The following is an 18680-nucleotide window of genomic DNA, read 5'->3' on the forward strand; positions in this document are numbered from 1 at the left end:
CACACACACACACACACACACACTTTGCTGAATTCCAGAATTCAGGGAGAATGAGCTATCTGCATTCACTCCAAACCTTGTTTTACCAGCTAAATTCTCTACTCCCTCCCCCTCCCTCCCTCCCTTCCTCCCCCCGCACCCCTCTCTACTATCACAGAAACTGCCCACAAATAAAACCAATCTATTTCTCCTTGACTGCTTCTGGTGAAGTGCCTTGTCTACATTGAATAATTTGCCCTTCTTCCTGTGGCCTCCATGTATTCACTACTCAATCAATCACTGACACCCGGCTACTCGAACCCTGCTACTAACCTGATTTCCCACAGGCTTAAAATGTAGGTCAGTGTCTTCCCCAGGATGGACACCATCAACTTTATAAATCAAAAGGCTGACTGAGGTTTCAAGGGCCAGGGGTAAACTTTCAACTGAAAAGCCTCAAACGATTTCCTCCTTTCTCAGAAAGGCCAGAGAACCCAAAACTGTCCATTGTCCAACGTGCAATATCAAAGTTCTTATTTCCAGGGGATTCTGACAACGGGAGACCATCAAAGAGAAGGGGGGATCAAAATCATACCTGCAACACCAAAAGGTCGCCGTAAGCCAGAGGTGAGCTTGCGCGTATGGTTGTCTCGCAACTCCATCCGCCCAACCCTGACAATTTGGCACACGAAGCTAATCTTCTCCCTTTTCAGATCTTTGCTGCCAAGGTCCTGGAAAGATGAATTTCCATAAATTATTCTGGAGAGCCATCATTCAACGGAGCTTCAATTGCAATGGTCAGCTAAGACGATGAATCCCTGTTCTTTTCCCCTACCTATTCCTAGCATCTGAGTAAGTTATTCACACAAGGATCACTCAAAAGTATCAGGGGAAGAATAATCCATTCCTATTGGACAGCGAATACACAACTTCAAGAGACGGGTTCCAGTCTCCCCAGGGAAGGCTTTCTCTGGCCCCCAGGTGAGAATTGGGATTTCTGAGAAATTGCATCAGGACTGATAATGCAACGAATATTAATGTTAATGGTGTCGTGACCATTACCATATTAATGGTAATATGATTAGCACAAGATCCTCCCACCCCTAATGCTAACCCCAAATTCTGGACATATTTTGGGGGAGGGGAGAGTGAACGCGAAGGACTAATGAGGTTAGAATAGAGGATTAATTTTTCTGAAAGACACAGATATACTTACAGTGAATACTGCTCGCAAATTATGTAATCTGTCTATGTCTTTGGGTAACCCTGAACTTGACCAACGGACCAGATAGTTTTCACTAGAAAAAAAAAAAAGAAAGAAAAGTAAATTAATTTCTATCACTGAATATGGGATCAACCCAATATTTCATATTAACTTGCCCATCACAGAGCAAGTTGACAGTAGGTGCTGAACGGCACGAGTTTCCAAATACCATTAAAACAGTGTCAAAATCCCAAGTTAACAATCCTTTTCAGAAAAGAATATAAAACAAAGAAGGGAAAGGCCATAATGATAGGGGGGAAATGCAGGGCCTCACCTGAGCTCCCCCAGAACCCCCTCGAAACACTCTTAAATAACACCTCAAAACAAATGTTGGAGTGGCAGAACCCACAAAAGGACAGAGTGAAACAATTTTCCAGCCCAAGGCAACTTAAAAGGTTGGCAGGAAGGTCTGTCACACCAGGGTGAGAGTGGAGTTCAGTTCACCACAGCTGGAAGAGCTCAAAAAGGATTTTAAAAATCAAACAAAAGAGGCAGAGAAAAAACTGTGAAAAGAAATATGAGTGATGCAAGAAAACCATGAAAAATGAATCAACAGCTTGGTAAAAGTACAAAAAATGCTGAAGAAAATGACACCTCAAAAAACAAAAGAGGACAAATGATAAAAAGAGACACAGAAATTCACAAAACAGAAAAACTCTTAAAAAGCAGAATTGGCCAAATGGAAAAAGAGGTCTGAAAAACTCCCTGAAGAAAATAATTCCTTAAAACTTAGAAATGAGCAAATGGAAGCCAAGGACTTTATGAAAAATCAAGAAACAAAACAAAATTTTTAAAAATGAAAAAAACTGAAGAAAATGTGAAATATCCCACTGAAAAAAACAAACAAATAAACAAACAACAGATCTGGAAAATACATGAAGGAGAGATAATTTAAGAATTATTAGACTACCTAGAAGCCATGACCAAAAAAGAGCCTAGACATCCTTTTCCAAGAAATTATCAAGGAAAACTGCCCTGGTATTCTAGAACCAGAGGGTAAAACAGAAATTGAAAGAATCTACCAATTGCCTCCTGAAAGAGATCTCAAAGTGAAAACTCCCAGGAATGTTATAGCCAAATTCCAGAGCTTCCAGGTTAAGGAGAAAATGTTGCAAGCTGCCAGAAAAGAACAATTCAAATATCATGGAGCCACAATCAGGACAACACAAGATTTAGCAGCTTCTACATAAAGGATAGGAGGGCTTGGAATATGACATTCTTGAGGGCAAAGAAGCTAGAATTACAACCAAGAATCACCTACACTGACAAACTGAGTATAATCCTTCAGAGGAAAAAATTAACATTCAATGAAATGGAGGACTTGCAAGCATTCTTGATGAAAAGGCCAGAACTTCACAGAAAAGCTGACTTTAAATACAAGACTCAAACAAATCATAAAAAGATAAATAGGAAAGAGAAATCATAAGGGATTCAATGAGGTTAAATTCTTTACATTCCTACATGGGAAAATGGTACTTGCAACTCCTAAGAACTTTGTCATTATTAAGGCAGTTAGAAAGAGTATACATAAAAGACATAGGTGTGAATTAAATATTATGGGATGATACCTAAAAAAACATAATTAAGGAGTGAGAAAAAAGAATGCACTGGGAAAAGGGGAAAGGGAGAGGCAGAATGCGGTAAATGATCTCAAATGGAAGAGCTTTTACAGTGGATGAGGAAGATAGGATAGTTGGGGGTACAGCTTAAACCTTATGATGAAAAATGCTATCCACGTCCAGAGAAAGAACTGATGGAGTCTGAATGCAAATCAAAGCATACTTTTTTTTTACTTTCTTTTTCTTTTCTATTTTTGTTTTGGTCTGTGTTTTCTTTCACAACATGACTAAAATATGGAAATATATTTTGCATGACTAAGCACGTATAATCCATATCAAATTGTTTGCCACGAGGCAACCTGAGAACAAGGAGGGGAGAGGGGAAGGAAGAAGATAATTTGGAATTCACAATTTAAAAATATATATATATAATAAAAATTGTTTTTACATGGTATTGAGAAAAAATATTTTTTTTAAATGAAGAATATAAAACACTGGATTTCTGCCATCTGCCATGTTTTCTATCTGCCTAGGGTCTTCAGAAGGTAGGGTCTGAGCCACTACCCACTAGTCATTCCAAACCAAACTTATTAACAACAACTATATAATCTAACTGTAACTTAATATTATTTTAGATCCTGGGATAAATGAAAAATGGCTACCATGGGCAAGATGGTAGACCATGTCCTACGCTTGGCAGGCCTAAAGGCAAAGAAAACTCCAGGCTGTTCCTATCACAATCACGTTTGTCCTAAGTCAAAATCCTGTGGGACTGAGGTGACAACATTCATTTCATCCTTATCGTCTTGTTCATTCTTAGAGAGGCCCCAAAGAGATCCTCAGTGGGCCTCAGTGCAGTGACCCTGCACCTCAATACTTTTCATTTCTTTGCAAAAAGCCATCATTTTCTCCACCAGGGCAAGGTGGCCAAATGCCAAATGCAAAAGGACAATTGACTGTGGGATGGCAACTTGTCACGAGACGCTTCTATCTAAATTCCATTGAAGAGAAGATGGCAAGAATGAGATAAGAAAAATCATCCGCATCCAGCTGGGGCTTTAGGTTGGCTGGATTTCAAGCACACCTACAACCGAAGTTTTCAAGGTTTAAAGTTTAAAAAGAACCAAAGACCTTTCCGAGAAGCCTGGAGTGCATGTAGGAACATGGAGCTCCGAGTGCTGGAGCCAGGGAGATCTGGGCCCAAATCCTGCCTCACACACATACTAACTGTGTGACCTACACAAGTCAATCAACTTCTCAGTTTCCTCATCTGTAAAATGAAGGCACTGGTCCTTTCTAGCTCTAAGCCTATAAACCTGTGAATATTTAAACAGTGCTTTAGCATTCAAAAATGCCTTCCCATAACAGCTCTTTTTCCATAATGTCCTTTGGTTTGTTGGGTAGTATACCTATTATTACCTACTAATACAGGTAGGATGCCTATATTACAGACAAGAACACGGAGGCACAGAGATTAAGTGATTTGTTCATGGTCACACAGCTAGTAATGCTCAAAGGTGGGATGTAAATCTGGTTCTTCCTTGATTCTAAGCATAATGTGCTGTCTACTATACCACACAACCTTCTCCAAAATGGGGTTGGCAGGGCCCAGCCCAAAAATGATCTCCTCTACAGATGTGATATTCCAGCCTTCCCAGATTATAAGAATGGTGTGGGGGTAGCTAGGTAGTACAGTGGATAGAGCACCGGCCCTGAAGTCAGGAGGACCTGAGTTCAAATCCAGCCTCAGACCAAACACTTGACACTTACTAGCTGTGTGACCCTGGGCAAGTCACTTAACCCCAACTGCCCTAAAAAACAAACCAAAAAAAAAAAAAGAAAGAATGGTGTGGTGCCCTTAGTCTGGGAGAGTGTACTGGGTATCAATGAAGTTTTAATGACGATATAATAGAATTATCCAGATTTGTCTCTACTTCAACGTCTTCCTTAATGTTTCTTGGTGAGTTTAGTTTCCCAGACGCTGGTGAACCCAGCGTAGTGAGGGCCCTCCATATACCACAGACCCCATGCACACGCAAGATGGTGGCCAGGGAGAGTCACCCACCTGATAAATTTGGATTCCACAGGATCATAGAGAGACATGAGCACCTCCGCATCTTCTCCAATCTTACAAACAACATTCTTCAAATTGACCAATAAAGCAAATGAGGGGGTGGCAGCAAACTTGGCTTGTCTGTTAATATCGATGTTCTGCCTTTGAGACTATGACGGGGGACAGAAGGGGAAGAGAGGAGAATAAGCAACCCAAACCAAGGGCTCCTAAATTAAGCCAAGAGACTATAAAGGATGCAGCCCATGGAATTCCCACCCAGTGACAAAAAGAAAAAAATACTTCAAATTTATGCTAAACATGTCTTCTGAAGAACACAAATCCTCCAAAGAAAATGACACATCCCGAGAGGAGGTCGCCCCTTCATGGGGAGTGCAGCTCACCTTTTCTTCTCGCAGCCTTTCCTCTACTTGCTTGGAGGCAACTTCATGAGCTCGGAAGAGGCTTATGGTACTGGTCTGCTCAGGGTCTAATATGTTTCCATCTTCATCTCGGACCACCAGGTCCAAATCCAGAACTCTACAACAAGAAAAATTCACTGACACATCCTGAAGACGTCACTCAGTTGGCATTCTATCCTGGAACCAACCATGAGACACACAGCATCACCAGAGAAATCTGACGGGCTCCATAGACCCAGAACTCGTTTCATTGACTCAAAAGGCATTCCACTCTTAAAAAAAAAAATCCAGTCTAAACCTCAGTATCATTTCAATAAACATTTTCCCCCTGCAAGGAAGCCTATCAGATTCCCGAGACTCTATTTTAAAAGTCATTATAAAAAAGATGAAATACCCGTCTCTCCTCTATAGAAAGGTAGGAGGCTAGGGCTGCACCAGGTTTGCTGGATCCATTTCTTTTACTTAAGTGTTTGGCTTTGTGATAAAAAAGGCTTCTGTTGAGTTTGGAAGTATATCAGTGCAAGACCTCGACACAAAACGGAAGACACCCACCAGAATATGCAGGCAGGTAGAAAAGCATTTTAAAATGGTTCTGCATAAATGGGCGCAGTGGGGCAAGGGCCGGCCTGCGAGTCCAGAAGACTGATTTCAGTCCCTCCTCTGACCCTAAACTGGCAGTCATCCAGAAAGACTTCAGCCTGCTCCTTGACCAGAAGCTTGGACACCACAGCCCAAGGTAAAATGTCAGCAGCATCCAGGAATCCCACAGCAAAATCCAGCATCCTACAGCTGGAGCTCTGTTTGGTGGCGACCAGCAGCAGGAATAGTCCTTTCCTCACTGGCAGGTCCCTATACCGGTGAAATCACAGGGTCAGTTTTGTTTTTGTTTTTAATTAAAGTGAAAAATAAAACATTTAAACTTCATTAATAACATCCACATAACATCTAGGGGAGCAGATTAACCAGAAATTCCCGACGTGACTGAGTAACTTTTGATCCTGCAATCAATAAATCAAGAGAAATTGGCTTTCGTCATTGGCTTTCCTAGGTTAATAACTGAAATCTACATCACAGACGATCTTACGTACCTTGTCTCAGATATAATGAGGCAAAGACAGAGCAATCTGAAACGGAGATTGAAAACAAAGGCATGATACCTTTCTGGAGAACGATGAGACTGGCTTGGGTTTTTTGTTTTGGTTTTATTTTTTTGTTTGTTTTTTGCTTCACTTGTTGGTGGTTTTGGTTTTACGATTTTTTGGATTTTTGGTTTTGTTTTTTTGTTTTTTTAAGTTTCACTCAAAAAATCCATCTGTACAAGCAGACAGGAGACTTCCTTTCACCGAGAGTTTATAGGCCTAACCCAGAGAAAAGTCTTGACACATGTTTAACACGTATTAGTATTTAAACAGCGATTACTGAGCCACAGCAGTATTTGCAAGGCAATTACTGGAATTAATGTTATCTTTTCATAACCACTGGGAACATGCCCCTGCTCGTGAAGAATAAGGGACGAGTATGGGCATCACCTGGAGGGCAAGCTGCCTCATGAACAAACATTTCCAGCTGAGAAATCCTGCCTTAAATACTCAGAACATCTTTGGGCAGCACTCAGAACGCCAGGTCACGGAGCAGCCCCACACACCCTCCTCTCCCCAATCAAGCTCTGGACTGGGGGTTGGTCTTTTTCCTTTTCTATTCTAATCCATGTCTGTACAGAATGGTGGAAACACACCAGGATCCCGGGGCTTTCAAGGCAGGAGAGACCCTCGGGGGTCATGAGCAGGTCTCAGATTTAGAGCAGCAAGGGACCCCACAGACCATACCCAGAGGAAAATGACTTGTCCAAGGTCACACCGGGAACAAAAGGAGAAGGGATTGGAACCTCTAACTCTAGAGCCAGGATCCATATTCTTCCCTTAACCACCACTGGCTAGAGCCACAGGCCATGGGGCCTCGGGATGCCCTTAGGACCAGACATTTTCCATCTGCATGCAGAGAGACGGTGTGACACAGTGCACAGAGAGCTGACAGTGGAGTCTGGAAGATCATTCTGCTTCTGATGATTTCTAGCTGGGCAATCTGTCTGTCAGGTGAGCAATCATTGAGCCCCTGCTGTATGTCAGTCACTGTGCTCAGTGACGGAAATACAAATAAAATAAATGAAACAGCCCCTGCCCTCAAACAACTTATGGTCTATCAGGTAACACATACTCATAATAAGACATAAGATATTTTTGGATCGTTGGATCAGATCCTAACAAGAACGATGGGAACAGCTAGTAATTGTACAGTGCTTTCAGGTTTGCAAAGGGGAATTAGTTTTATGTATTGCCTCATTTGTTGTTGGGGTCTTTTAATATATTAGTATTGTTTTTCCCAATTACATGTCAAGACACTTTTTAGCATTCATTTTTACAAGATTTTGAGCTCCAAATTTTTCTCCCTTCCTCGGTCGCCTTCCCTCTTCCTAAAATGGTAGGCAATTTGATATAGGCCATACATGTAAAACATATTTCCATATTAGCTACAGTTAAAAAAGAAACAGATCAAAAGGAAAAAAAAAACATGAAAAAGAATAAAGTAAGAGAAAAAAGTATGCTTCGATCTGCACTCCGAGTCCAGCAGTTCTTTATCTGGGTGTTGTTGGCAATTTCCCTCATGAGTCCTTTGGACTTGTCTTAGATCACCGTGTGCCTGAGAAGAACTGATCATCACAAAATGTTGCTGATACTGCGTGCAATGTTCTCCTGGTTCTGCTCATTTCACTCTGCATCACTTCATGTAAGTCTTTCCAGATTTTTCTGAAGTCCGCCTGCTCATCATTTCTTAGAGCACAATAGCATTCCATTACATTCACAGACCACAGCTTGTTCGGCCATTCCCCAATGGATGAGCATCCCTTCAATTTCCAATATTTTGCCACTACAAAAGGGCTGCTATAAATACTTTTGCACATGTAGGTCCTTTTCCTTTTGTATGGTCTCATTTGTGCAGGGAAATTGCAGTGAAGAAATCCCATCCACCGAGGCAGCTCAGCACCTATACTATAAGGGATAGTCTGAGACAGCTGCCTGGAGCGTGGAGAGATGAAGAGGCCTGACCAGGTCACACAGCCAGGGTGTGTCAGTGGCAGAACTTGAACCCAGGGCGCCCTGACTTCCAGGCCAGATCTCTATCCACTGCGCCTCACTGCCTCCCAGACAAATTTGATCCAAAATAAAGACAACACTGCTTGAGGAAAAACACCTCACCTCTCTAAATATCAGTTTGTTCATTAGTAAAATAAAGATTATTGAAACAGTCGCCCCAGCCTCATGGGCTCAAATGAGAATATGTAAAGTACTAAGCAAGCTTTATAGGAATAAATCAATGGCCGATGATAATGATGACAATGAGGATAAAGACATCATCACCACCATCACCATCCTGGAACTACAGCTACATTTTTTCTGACTTTCCTCTTAAGGTTATCTCCAGAAAATGGAACAGTCCAAGTTCTGGGTAGATCCTGGAGGGACTGCCATCTGCCATCCCCTGGGTCAGCATCATACTGCTGACTCGACAGTCTCTGGGAACAGGATGCCTCCCAGAAGGCTTTTTTATTGAATCTTCACCTCCTTCCATCAGTAACAGGATTATACCACTACATAAGACACTTTGGCTGCCGCCCTCAGTCAAATTAAGCAGGTGTTCTCAGAGTGCAAGCGCAAAGCATGTTATACCAAGAGAAAATAATATCCAGGCCCAGAAAATCTGGCCTTGTGCAAGGGGGACATTTTCTACACAAGTTTCACACAAATAACTTCACAGATCCACCCAACAAGATTCCAAGTAACTCTGTAGTCATGCCAATACAAAATACTTTCCTGCTTCGAGTTCAAAGCAAATACTAGCAAATACTAGAGACCAGCTTTCTTCTTGAGCTGACAGACCCTCTCACAAGAAGAAAGAATGACTGGACTCCTGATTTTCAGGTTCAATCAGTCCAGGTCCAATAAATATGAGATTTGAGGATGTAAACAAGCCACTTTCAAAAAGAAGAAATTCATGTGAATCAAAGATTAGAGAATCACAGAACTGAAAGCTGAAAGGGATCTTCGTGGCTCTCTCATCTAACTCACACACAAAAGCAATTCCCACTTATATCTCCCCAAAAACTATCAGTACAGCCACTGCTTGAAGCCCCCAAAGAGGGGGATCCGCCATCTCCTCAAGAAGCACGTTCCCTTTGGGACATCTGTCAATATCAGGACATCAAGCCTAAATTGACCTTTTTGGCAACTTCCCCTCATTGCCCCAGGTTTTACCCTCGAGGGACAAGTAGGACATGGCTAGTCCCTTCTCTATATGACAGCCCATCTAAGATTTGAAGGTGGTTCTCACATCTTCCCCGACCCCCAAAAGTCCTCTCCTCTCTACCTTAAACATGCCCTGGAACTTCAACCCATCTTCCTATGAATCAGTCTTGCAGCCCTCCGCCATCTTGGTGGTCCTCCTTCAGACACTCTCCACCTTACCTCTGACCTTTTGAAATCACAGTAGTCAGAACTAAACCCAACACCTCAGATGGGCTCTAACAAGGGGAGAGTCCAGTGGATTATCCTCCCTGTTAAGGGAAATTCTGTCCCTTTTAGCATAGCTCAAGATGGCATTAGCTTTTACAGCCACTGCATCTTCCTGCTGACTCATCTCTAAAGCCAAAAGACATCTAGTCCATCCTCATTTCACAGATGGGGAAACTGAGGCCCAAGGAGGTTCAGCAACTTGCCCACCCAAGTGGTAAGTGGTAGAACCCCAATTTGAACCAAAGTCTCCTGACTCCAACTTCAACACCTTGCCCACTACCATCACGTTCCTCCCAATGGTTGTTTTACTCAGTAAGACTACAATAATTTAAACTGGATAATGTAGTTACTAAAATAATGCAAAAGAAAGGAACAATGAAGAACTTCAGAATTCTGATCCATGCAGTGACCATCTGTGACTTCAGAAAACTAACTGTGTCACATCCATGAGAGGTGGTGGCCTCCTAGGGTAGAATGGAGCATTCATTTTCAGAGAGAGATGATGCGTTGGCTGGCTTTACTCAATTGTACCTCCTTGTTACAATTTAGGACTCTACTTGGGAAGTCGTTGGGAAGTATCCAAGATGAAGCAGGATGAACAAGAAGAATGAGGAAGAAAGAAGATGTCCTCTATAAGTTAAGGCTTCCACATAAGACTTTCTGACTAGACTTCAATACCTCCCTGTGTATCTCGCCTAAGTTTCTGACCCTGAACTGAGCAAAATAGCTATTTCCGCATCTGAGACTTTTGGCCTCTAACACAAAGTGGCGCCTCAGACTGAGGTGGCACCAGATAACCCACAAGTGAAAAGACAAGTGAAAAACAAACCTGTTTCCATAATCAATCTTCGCAGTGACCTTCTTTTTTAGCTCCTTGAGTTCATCCTGGGGTAGGGTTCCAGAAAGAATCTGGGACCGCCATTCGATGAGATCGTAGATCATGTGTCGGACGCTTCGGAACATTTCCCTGTTGTCTTGCTGTTGGGAGGAGATGGAAGAATAGAGAATAAGCCTTTCAATTGAAACTTAAAAAAAAAGGACCCAAGTAGGTAGTGGTCAGATCTACTTAGCACTGTCCTGAACTGTGATTTGGAAAACAATTTTCTACTATTATAAACAAAGAGTGGCCAAGAATTCAATTTATTTGGTACCTAGGCAAAGCTTTAAAAAAAAAACTGAAATGCAGAATAAAGGTCCTGTCTCAAGTACTCATTCAGCACCCCCCTGGAGATGTACCAATAAGCCAAGAATAGGCTATGAAGTAGACTGTTTATACCTCTATACTCCCCACTCCTTGTGGAGACCAAGGTTTCTATGAGTGAATTTTATGAAGGTGAAGGAGGGTGAGTCAATTACATTCAATCAGTATTAAGTAAGTGCCCACTGCGTGTAGGTCACTGTGCCAAGTGCCAAGGATACAAACCCAGAAGCCAAATGGGCTCCACCCGCAAGAAATCTACACTTGATTTGAGGCCAAGAAAAGTTTCTCCGAATTCAGTGATCCAGAATTGGACCGGGCAGAAGAAGCCCCTTCATGAGAAGTGAAGCAGAGCTGGATGACAGCTCTTTCTTTTTCTTGCTCGGGTATGAGCGGCGCCAGGCCAATGGTTCCTGGGTCTCCCGCAGCTGAGCTTCTCCATCTTTCTCCCAGCCCTTCCTCACCTCCTCCTGGACAGCCTTGGCCTCCATCACATCATCATGAGGCCTTTCCCATTTCCAGGACTGTTCTTCCCAGTCTTATCACCATTCTGACTCATTTTGATACAAGAAACTACACTAAAATCTCAAAATCGCTGGCTTGTCCAAGAAATCCCAGCATGCATCAAGTTTCTCTACTGCCTCCATTCTTCTTCCAGACTTCTAGAAGCTCTTCAAGTATCTCATCTCAACACTGTTCAGGAGAGGCTCTGATTTTCCCCCAGTTCTGAGCATGAAATACAAACACAACCATGTGACAAACAGACCCTCATAGACCTGCATGAAGACAATAGATCCCTTGAGTGAAAGGGCTTAGATCTCCTTTAGAGAAACTAAGGCGTCTGCTAGCAACTACGTGAAAATAAAAGGTATACACACAGTGATCACTCATTGGCTTACACAGAAAACACACGCACTCACAGAGTTATGTCCCACCACCATACTGGTTAAGTATATAAACCATCCACGTTCTTGCCCTATTCTTGTGCACGTATGGAAGAGAAACCGAAATCAGCACAACTCCTCATTTGGAAAGGGGCTCTCTGTTGACTGTCCTATGGCTCTCCGCACCAGGCCTGCACCTTCATCCTTCCCTGGCCACCAAGACACTATATATGTGTCTCCTCTTGTTGGAATGGAAGCCCCTGGAGGGTAGGCACTTAAGCTGTCCTTAAAAACTTAATAAATACCTTTTGCATGCATTAATTTATGAACACCCATCATGCCTTGGTGCTAATACATCACACATACCTCTACAATACCAGGGACAAGTGGTGTAGATGGACATTATGCTAGGACCACATGACTGATTATTAAAAGTCCACTCCCAGTAGGTAAAACAGTCCAACAAATTTGGAGTTATCCCGTCCTATCATGGGCAATATCCTTTCTGAGCATAACGGTCCTTTCCTATAGGTTTGGTTTTAAGCATTCCTTACGCAAAAATGTTCCATACAACACATCTAGTTCCATCAAAAGAAATTGACTTACAACATACAGCTGCCGCCATATTATCGACCATTCCCTCAGGGTGGTGGTTACTTCCTGGATCAACGGAAGCTCACTAGGGATGACTGTTTCGTGTTGGCTGAAAATGTAACAATGTGAGTTAGAACACACAAGCATCTTTGGATACCATAACAGCTCAAACTTACGTCTTGTCCATTGCTGGTCCGGGCCATGGCACCCAATAATAAAGTGAATGGAAAGCCATCACATAAGTGTTATTTACCAACTACTGCATGCTGACACCTACATCCCACATACATAGGATGATCAGATTACAGATTTGGGGCTGGAAGAGACCTTACAAGTTATCAGCTCCTTCCTCACTGCACAAAGTCCAAGAGTTTAGGTGTCTGGTTACGTGGCTCATACGGTTTGGAGGTGGGGTCTGACTCCGAGTCTTCGAGACGTGAGGCCCAGGGCCCTCCCCATCACCCCACACTACCTCACACAGCCCCGCTCACTCACTCCTTCAAGGCCAGCAGTGAAGGCAGTGAGACACAGGAGGTAAAGGACACACAAGTAAACAAACTTCCAGAAATCTGAGCGCTCGTCAGGGAAGCAAACACAGAGAGGACCTTGCTCCCTCTCAGACAGCCAGGGCCCTCTTCGTCTTCCTGAAGTTAGGCCCGGTCTGGCCTCCACAAACAAGCCTGTCCTTCAAATCTCCAAAGCTGCTCCCATGCTGTGCCAGCCAACCCCAAGCATGTGTCACTGCAAACAGCCCAGCATCATCAGAGTCCTCTGTCAAGTGGTCCAACACTTAAAAGCTTGGATCGGATCCTGTCGGAGGGCAATGGGGAGCCGCTGAAGATTCTTGAGCCGGGGAGGGATGTGATCGAAGGATGACTGATCTTAACAGTCGTGTGCAGGATGGGTTTGAAAAGGGAGGCAGGAGCCCAGGAGGCCACCAAGAGCAGCAGGTGATAAGCGCATCCACAAGGGGGTTGGAATTGGAAATGGAAATGAAGCAGGTGAGGGAAAGATGGAGTACAGAAAGATGGTGCAGATGTCAAAGGAACAGCCCAGAGACAGCAGCCTTCCCATGGTCTCCACTGGGGAGTGCAGGAGGTGAATCATGGGGATGGGAAGAGGAGGACACCTCCAGGGAGGAGAAGGATGGCTCCATGAGAGATGGCACAAAGGAATTCAGTATCTTCACGTGGTAGAAAAAGTCTAAGGGAGGTAAAGAACAGGCTTGGCATAAAGAGGGCTGTCTGACTAACCACAGAAGAGAGGGTACACCATGGGGCATGGTGCAGGTGGTGTCATGGAGAAAAGAGGAAGTCAGGGCTCCTGGATTCAAATCCTGGCTCTAGCACTTATGACCTGGGGAACCTTAGAAAAGTCTCTTGACCTCTAGGGCTCAGTTTCCTTACGTATAAAATGCGGCGTTGGACTGAGTGGACTCTACAACCTGTTCCTGCTCTAGGACCCAAGAAGGAGAATGGGGAGGTGGCAGACCACTGCAGGGTCATTGGGTGGACCCATCAATGGCATCAGGTGGTGAGAGCCAAGGACAAGGTGTCTGTGACCAGAGAAGTGGATGAGGACCAGAAGCCAGATGGAAGCCTTGCAAGAGACTGCCTCTCTGCATCCCGCATAAACACATCCACACTTGAGCGTTGTGGATCTCAGCTCACAGGGCAGTGACCATTCTCCAACACAGTCATTATTCAGAGTCACATGCAATTAGGTTCAATAAGTCCCTCTCTGATGATGACGGACAGGTATCTTTTGGAACCATCTGAGGCCGAAGCTCCACTAATGGAGACTTAATTCAGTTGACATCGTGATTCTGCGAAAGTTTCAGACGGCAGGTTTCCTTTTGGATTCTTCCTTCCTTTGAAACTCTGCCTACAAAGCATTTTCTCAGCCTGAGAAAAGGCCCCCTCACAGGTCATCACCACTCCATGCTCTAGATTATCTTCTTTCTAATTATCCATCAGGCAACCGGGACACCCCAGCTAGGTCATTCTGGACGTTCCAAGTGCCAGGCTTGGAAAGGCAATCTTGTAATCATCCAAAGAAATGTCATTATGCAGTAATCACATGATTAGTAATTTTATAATTTACATATTTAACTGAGTATGAAGGTATAGCTGAGATAAAAAGGGAAAACAGCCTAATGGCTTCCTGTTTGACAAATGTCCTTTTAATGCCTAACCCACCGGCTCTCTGACCTCTAGGAAACATACATCAAACTGTACACGATGGACAATTCATCTCCACGCAGGCCGGGTCCAAAGCATGGCTTCGCCCTGAACGAGGCTAGTGCTGCATGTGGGTGGGGACAATTCTCAGCAAAGGGACTCAGGACATAGGAATGTGCAGAGGAAAGCTGTGAGTCACAGATGGTGGGGGCCACACAATGGGGGGGGGCACCACCCCGAGCAGAAATCTTCCCAGGGCAGACAGAGCCCAGCTCTGAGATGGAGCCACAGAGGGGGAAACATGTCTCTCCAAAAGGTCCATCTTATGTCACGACCCCAACATGACCATTAGCTGACCTTTCTTCATCTTCTTCCTCCTCTAAAAATGTCTGATTCCACCTCAGCCCTGTTAAGTTTAATAATAACATTTAAATTCCCAAACTGAGGGGCAGCTAGGTGATGCAGTGAATAGAGCACCAGCCCTGAAGTCAGAAGGACCTAAGTTCAAATATGGTCTCAGACCAAACACTTGACACTTACTAGCTGTATGACCCTGGGCAAGTCACTTAACCCCAATTGCAAAAAAAAAAAAAATTCCCAAACTGAACTCACCCTTTTCCTTCTACTATGGCTTCTTTAAGGTGAATGTATGAAGCAGGAAATATGCCCTTGGATAGAAAGAGGGAAAAAAAGTTAATGTAAATATGAATAAGTTAATCTACACAAGCTAATGTAAATATGTCAGATGGACAACTGTGCATCAGTGGAGAACGTGTCACCACGCACTGTGCCCGGTCTTCATAACAACCATGCCGACTGACAGTCTCCTAGTACTTTGCACACATTTTCTCATCTGATTCTCCTAAGACTCCTGTGAGACAGGTGCTATTACGATCCCATTTTACGGACAAGGAAATGGACACTTAGACATCTTTCCCAACATCACAAAGCAATTTAAACATCTAAAGAAAGACCCAAATCTAGGCTTCCCAATCCCAAGTCCCAAAGCTCCGTCCACCATACATCACAGCCCTTGGTTATTCAGGAGACATGATGAAAGGGAAAGAAACACTTAACATTTAAAGCTCTGAAAGGAATTTGAAGCCATCCACCCCCCAAAAGGAATAAAAATGTAAATACTGAATTTCACTACAAGGGAGAGGAAAACACATATGTGGGACTGCAAAGGTGATGTTTAAAAAAGTGATCAATAAACGATTTTAAAACAAAATTAACTAAAAGTTTTTAGCAATTAAAAAAAAAAGAAAGTGATGTGCACAAGCTATCATGAGGTCGATGAGGCCTTAAATTAAAGGAAATCAGGGGGGATCTATTTTACAAGGGAACGCTGTATACAATTATTCATCAGTAAGTAGTAGCCAACTTGTGCCTAAAACCATTTTCTTTTTGGAGGGAGGATCCCCAACAAGTGTCCTCCAGCCAATCACCAATAAGAATGTAAAAAATTAAGTCCATAGAGCACTAGGATGAGGAAGATGTCCCCACTGCCCAGCCCTGTGCGTGGGAAAAAATCAGCTTCTCAACCCTTAGAAAAACTGCCATTAGAGAAACTGAATGAATGAAAATCCAAACTTCCTTTCATCACGGGCCAAGTGAATCCCACAAAATGAGCACTGGCTGAGGGCCTGACTGGTCAGACCACTTCTCAAGAACAGGAACCATGGCTACACTTCAGAAAAATTCTGCCCAATGATCCCTTCCAAATCCAAGGCAGCATGGGGGAGTGTTAGAGACCGGAAGGCCTGGGTCCAAACCTAGCCTCAGACAGGCTAGGAGGACTTAGCTGAGTTCCTTCTCCTCTCTTGGCCTCAGTTTACCCATCCATAAAACGGGAGGCTGGAATCAATGGCCTCCAAGGTCCCTTCCTGCTCTCTAGCCAAGTCCAATGTATGTCTCAGAGCTCCAGTCCCAAATTTCCGGAGGCTCCAGGAGGAGGCCCACATCCTCCTCAACATCTTGCCAGCATCTCAATCCCAACATTTCTAAAGTGGAAAGCATCAGCCTTTTCACCAGATCTCCCTCGTGCTGGAGAAGGCACCATGACTTCCATGTCCTGCAGGCCTCTGACCACGCTGACTCTTCTCTGGCTCTGATCCTTTCCTCCCCAAGGCCTGGCTTGTCTTACTAGTTCTCCTTTTGCTCCATCTTTCTCATCTGACTCTCCAATCCCACAGCCCCAGGCCCCCCCCCCACCTCCCACCTGGATGCTTTCACAGCCTCAGCCTCTCCCCGCACCACCCTGCCGTCTGAATCAGCTCCCTGTCGTCTCACAGCCCCTCTTCTCAATATCCTCCAATGGTGCCACACCGCCCACCCAGCCAGCTCCTCATTCCAACATTCAAGATCTCCTACACCCTGTCGTACTTGAAGGAAGAGTCAGGAGCACGGGGCAGAAGAGGCAATGAGCCTCCTATCAGGAAAAACTGCCAACAGAACCGTCCCAAAGGCAGATGGGCTGCCTCGGGAAGAAGTGAATGTAGAGCCAAAGACATTCTCAAAAAGCATCATCTGTTGGGCCCAGAGAAGTGACGGCCAACATTGGTAAGGGAATCACTCATCAGATGCTCCCCGGAAGCCTTCTCTTCCCAAGGACACAGTCTACCAGCATCGGGATGGCATGATGGCGGAGCATCCCCAGTGTATGCCGGAAAATAAGACAGCATGAAATGGAGTTAGAAGCCCAAGGTTCAAGTGCATGCTCCAGCCCTAAGTAACTTGTGTGCAGGTCCTAGAGCATGTCATGTCGACCTGAGCCTCAGTTTCCCATCAGTAAAATGGGGAAGATAATACCAGCACTGCCTACCTCACAGGATTCATAAAATGAGAGATTCCGAGTTGGAAGAGGTCTCATCAATCATTCAATCCATTCTGGGTCCGTGACCTCTTTTTTTAAAATATTATGAGAATTGTATTTCAACATAATTGACTTCCTTTATACATTCTATGCACTGTGTTTTCTTTTATGCAATGACAAATATGATTCTAAGAAGGGGTCCAGAGGCTTCAGCACAGATAGTGAAAGGGGTCTATGACACTGAAAACACCAAGAACTTCCCTACTCTACCCCATTTCTCCTCACTGTACAGGGAAGGAAAGAGATGCCCAGAACAGCAGCAAACACGGAGTTTTGCAAATCTGAAGCACATTTTAAATCCAGAAGCAACGGCTACAGGGATGTAGCAACTAGCAAACAACCAGGCCAATTAGGAGATAATGGAAACAAAAGTTTAAGGGTCCAAAAGAAAAAAATCTGAGACTGGGCCCAAAGGCCCATTTACAGGTGGGCGGCCTAATTCTGGAGCACAGCGGACAAAGCTTCCAAAGTCGTCCCTAGGTTTGGTGAAGCTAAGAAGGCCCAGGGGGAGAGGGAGGAGCCATGGCTGGGAGAATCCCATCCCTGGGGGCTGTGCTACAGTCACTTGTACCAGAGGCCTCGGCCAGCCCTGAGCCAACAGGCACTGAGCTGAGGACACAAGAGCTTTTAAAAGTCAGCAACGACAAGCCAAGGGGAAATCCCCCAAAGAAAACCTCAAGCCTGCTCATGTCTCACAAGAATCCAATTTGAAAGCCCGGGTCCCGTTCTCCCCTTGAATCTCAGCAGTGAGCTGGACCGGACTGCCCCTTCGTGGAGGGGGTGAACACCATCAGAAGGCCGGCCCCCCATCTTTCCCACAAAGATGAGTGTCCCCTCAATGAAGGTCAGCATGCTCACTGGCATCCAGAGCCCCTCCCCAATCACAGAGGGTCCAGCAGGCTTTCAACCCACATTCTAAGACACACAATTGCTTTTTCTAAACCAGAACTGCCAGAGGGTAGGTGTTCTTTCCCAGGTTTGAAAATAGAAACATCTTACCTTTTTAGACTTTTTTCTCAAAGTATATCCTCTGTACCACCCTAAAGAGAGAGAGAGAGGAGGAAAGAAATCAGTGCATCCAAATAGTAAAACCTCCTCCATTGTACT

At 44.2% G+C, this 18680-nt stretch overlaps 1 protein-coding gene across 3 annotated transcripts in view; it reads right to left on the reverse strand.

Moving 5' to 3' along the window:
- DOCK1 (dedicator of cytokinesis 1) overlaps nt 1–18680 on the reverse strand; it is a 577278-nt gene that overhangs the window by 498111 nt on the left and 60487 nt on the right. For all 3 annotated transcript variants that reach the window (XM_020973593.2, XM_020973592.2, XM_020973594.2), the window contains exons 3-10: nt 18573–18613; nt 15311–15366; nt 12531–12627; nt 10672–10820; nt 5257–5392; nt 4868–5025; nt 1196–1277; nt 575–710 (exon numbers count right to left, since the gene is read on the reverse strand). In XM_020973593.2, the coding sequence (XP_020829252.1) occupies nt 575–710; nt 1196–1277; nt 4868–5025; nt 5257–5392; nt 10672–10820; nt 12531–12627; nt 15311–15366; nt 18573–18613 (855 nt within the window). The remainder of the gene's footprint in view (nt 1–574; nt 711–1195; nt 1278–4867; nt 5026–5256; nt 5393–10671; nt 10821–12530; nt 12628–15310; nt 15367–18572; nt 18614–18680) is intronic.

The sequence above is a fragment of the Phascolarctos cinereus genome, unplaced genomic scaffold, assembly GCF_003287225.1.
Source record: "Phascolarctos cinereus isolate Bilbo 61053 unplaced genomic scaffold, phaCin_HiC Scaffold_3;HRSCAF=262, whole genome shotgun sequence".
In the NCBI taxonomy this organism is placed as follows: domain Eukaryota; kingdom Metazoa; phylum Chordata; class Mammalia; order Diprotodontia; family Phascolarctidae; genus Phascolarctos; species Phascolarctos cinereus.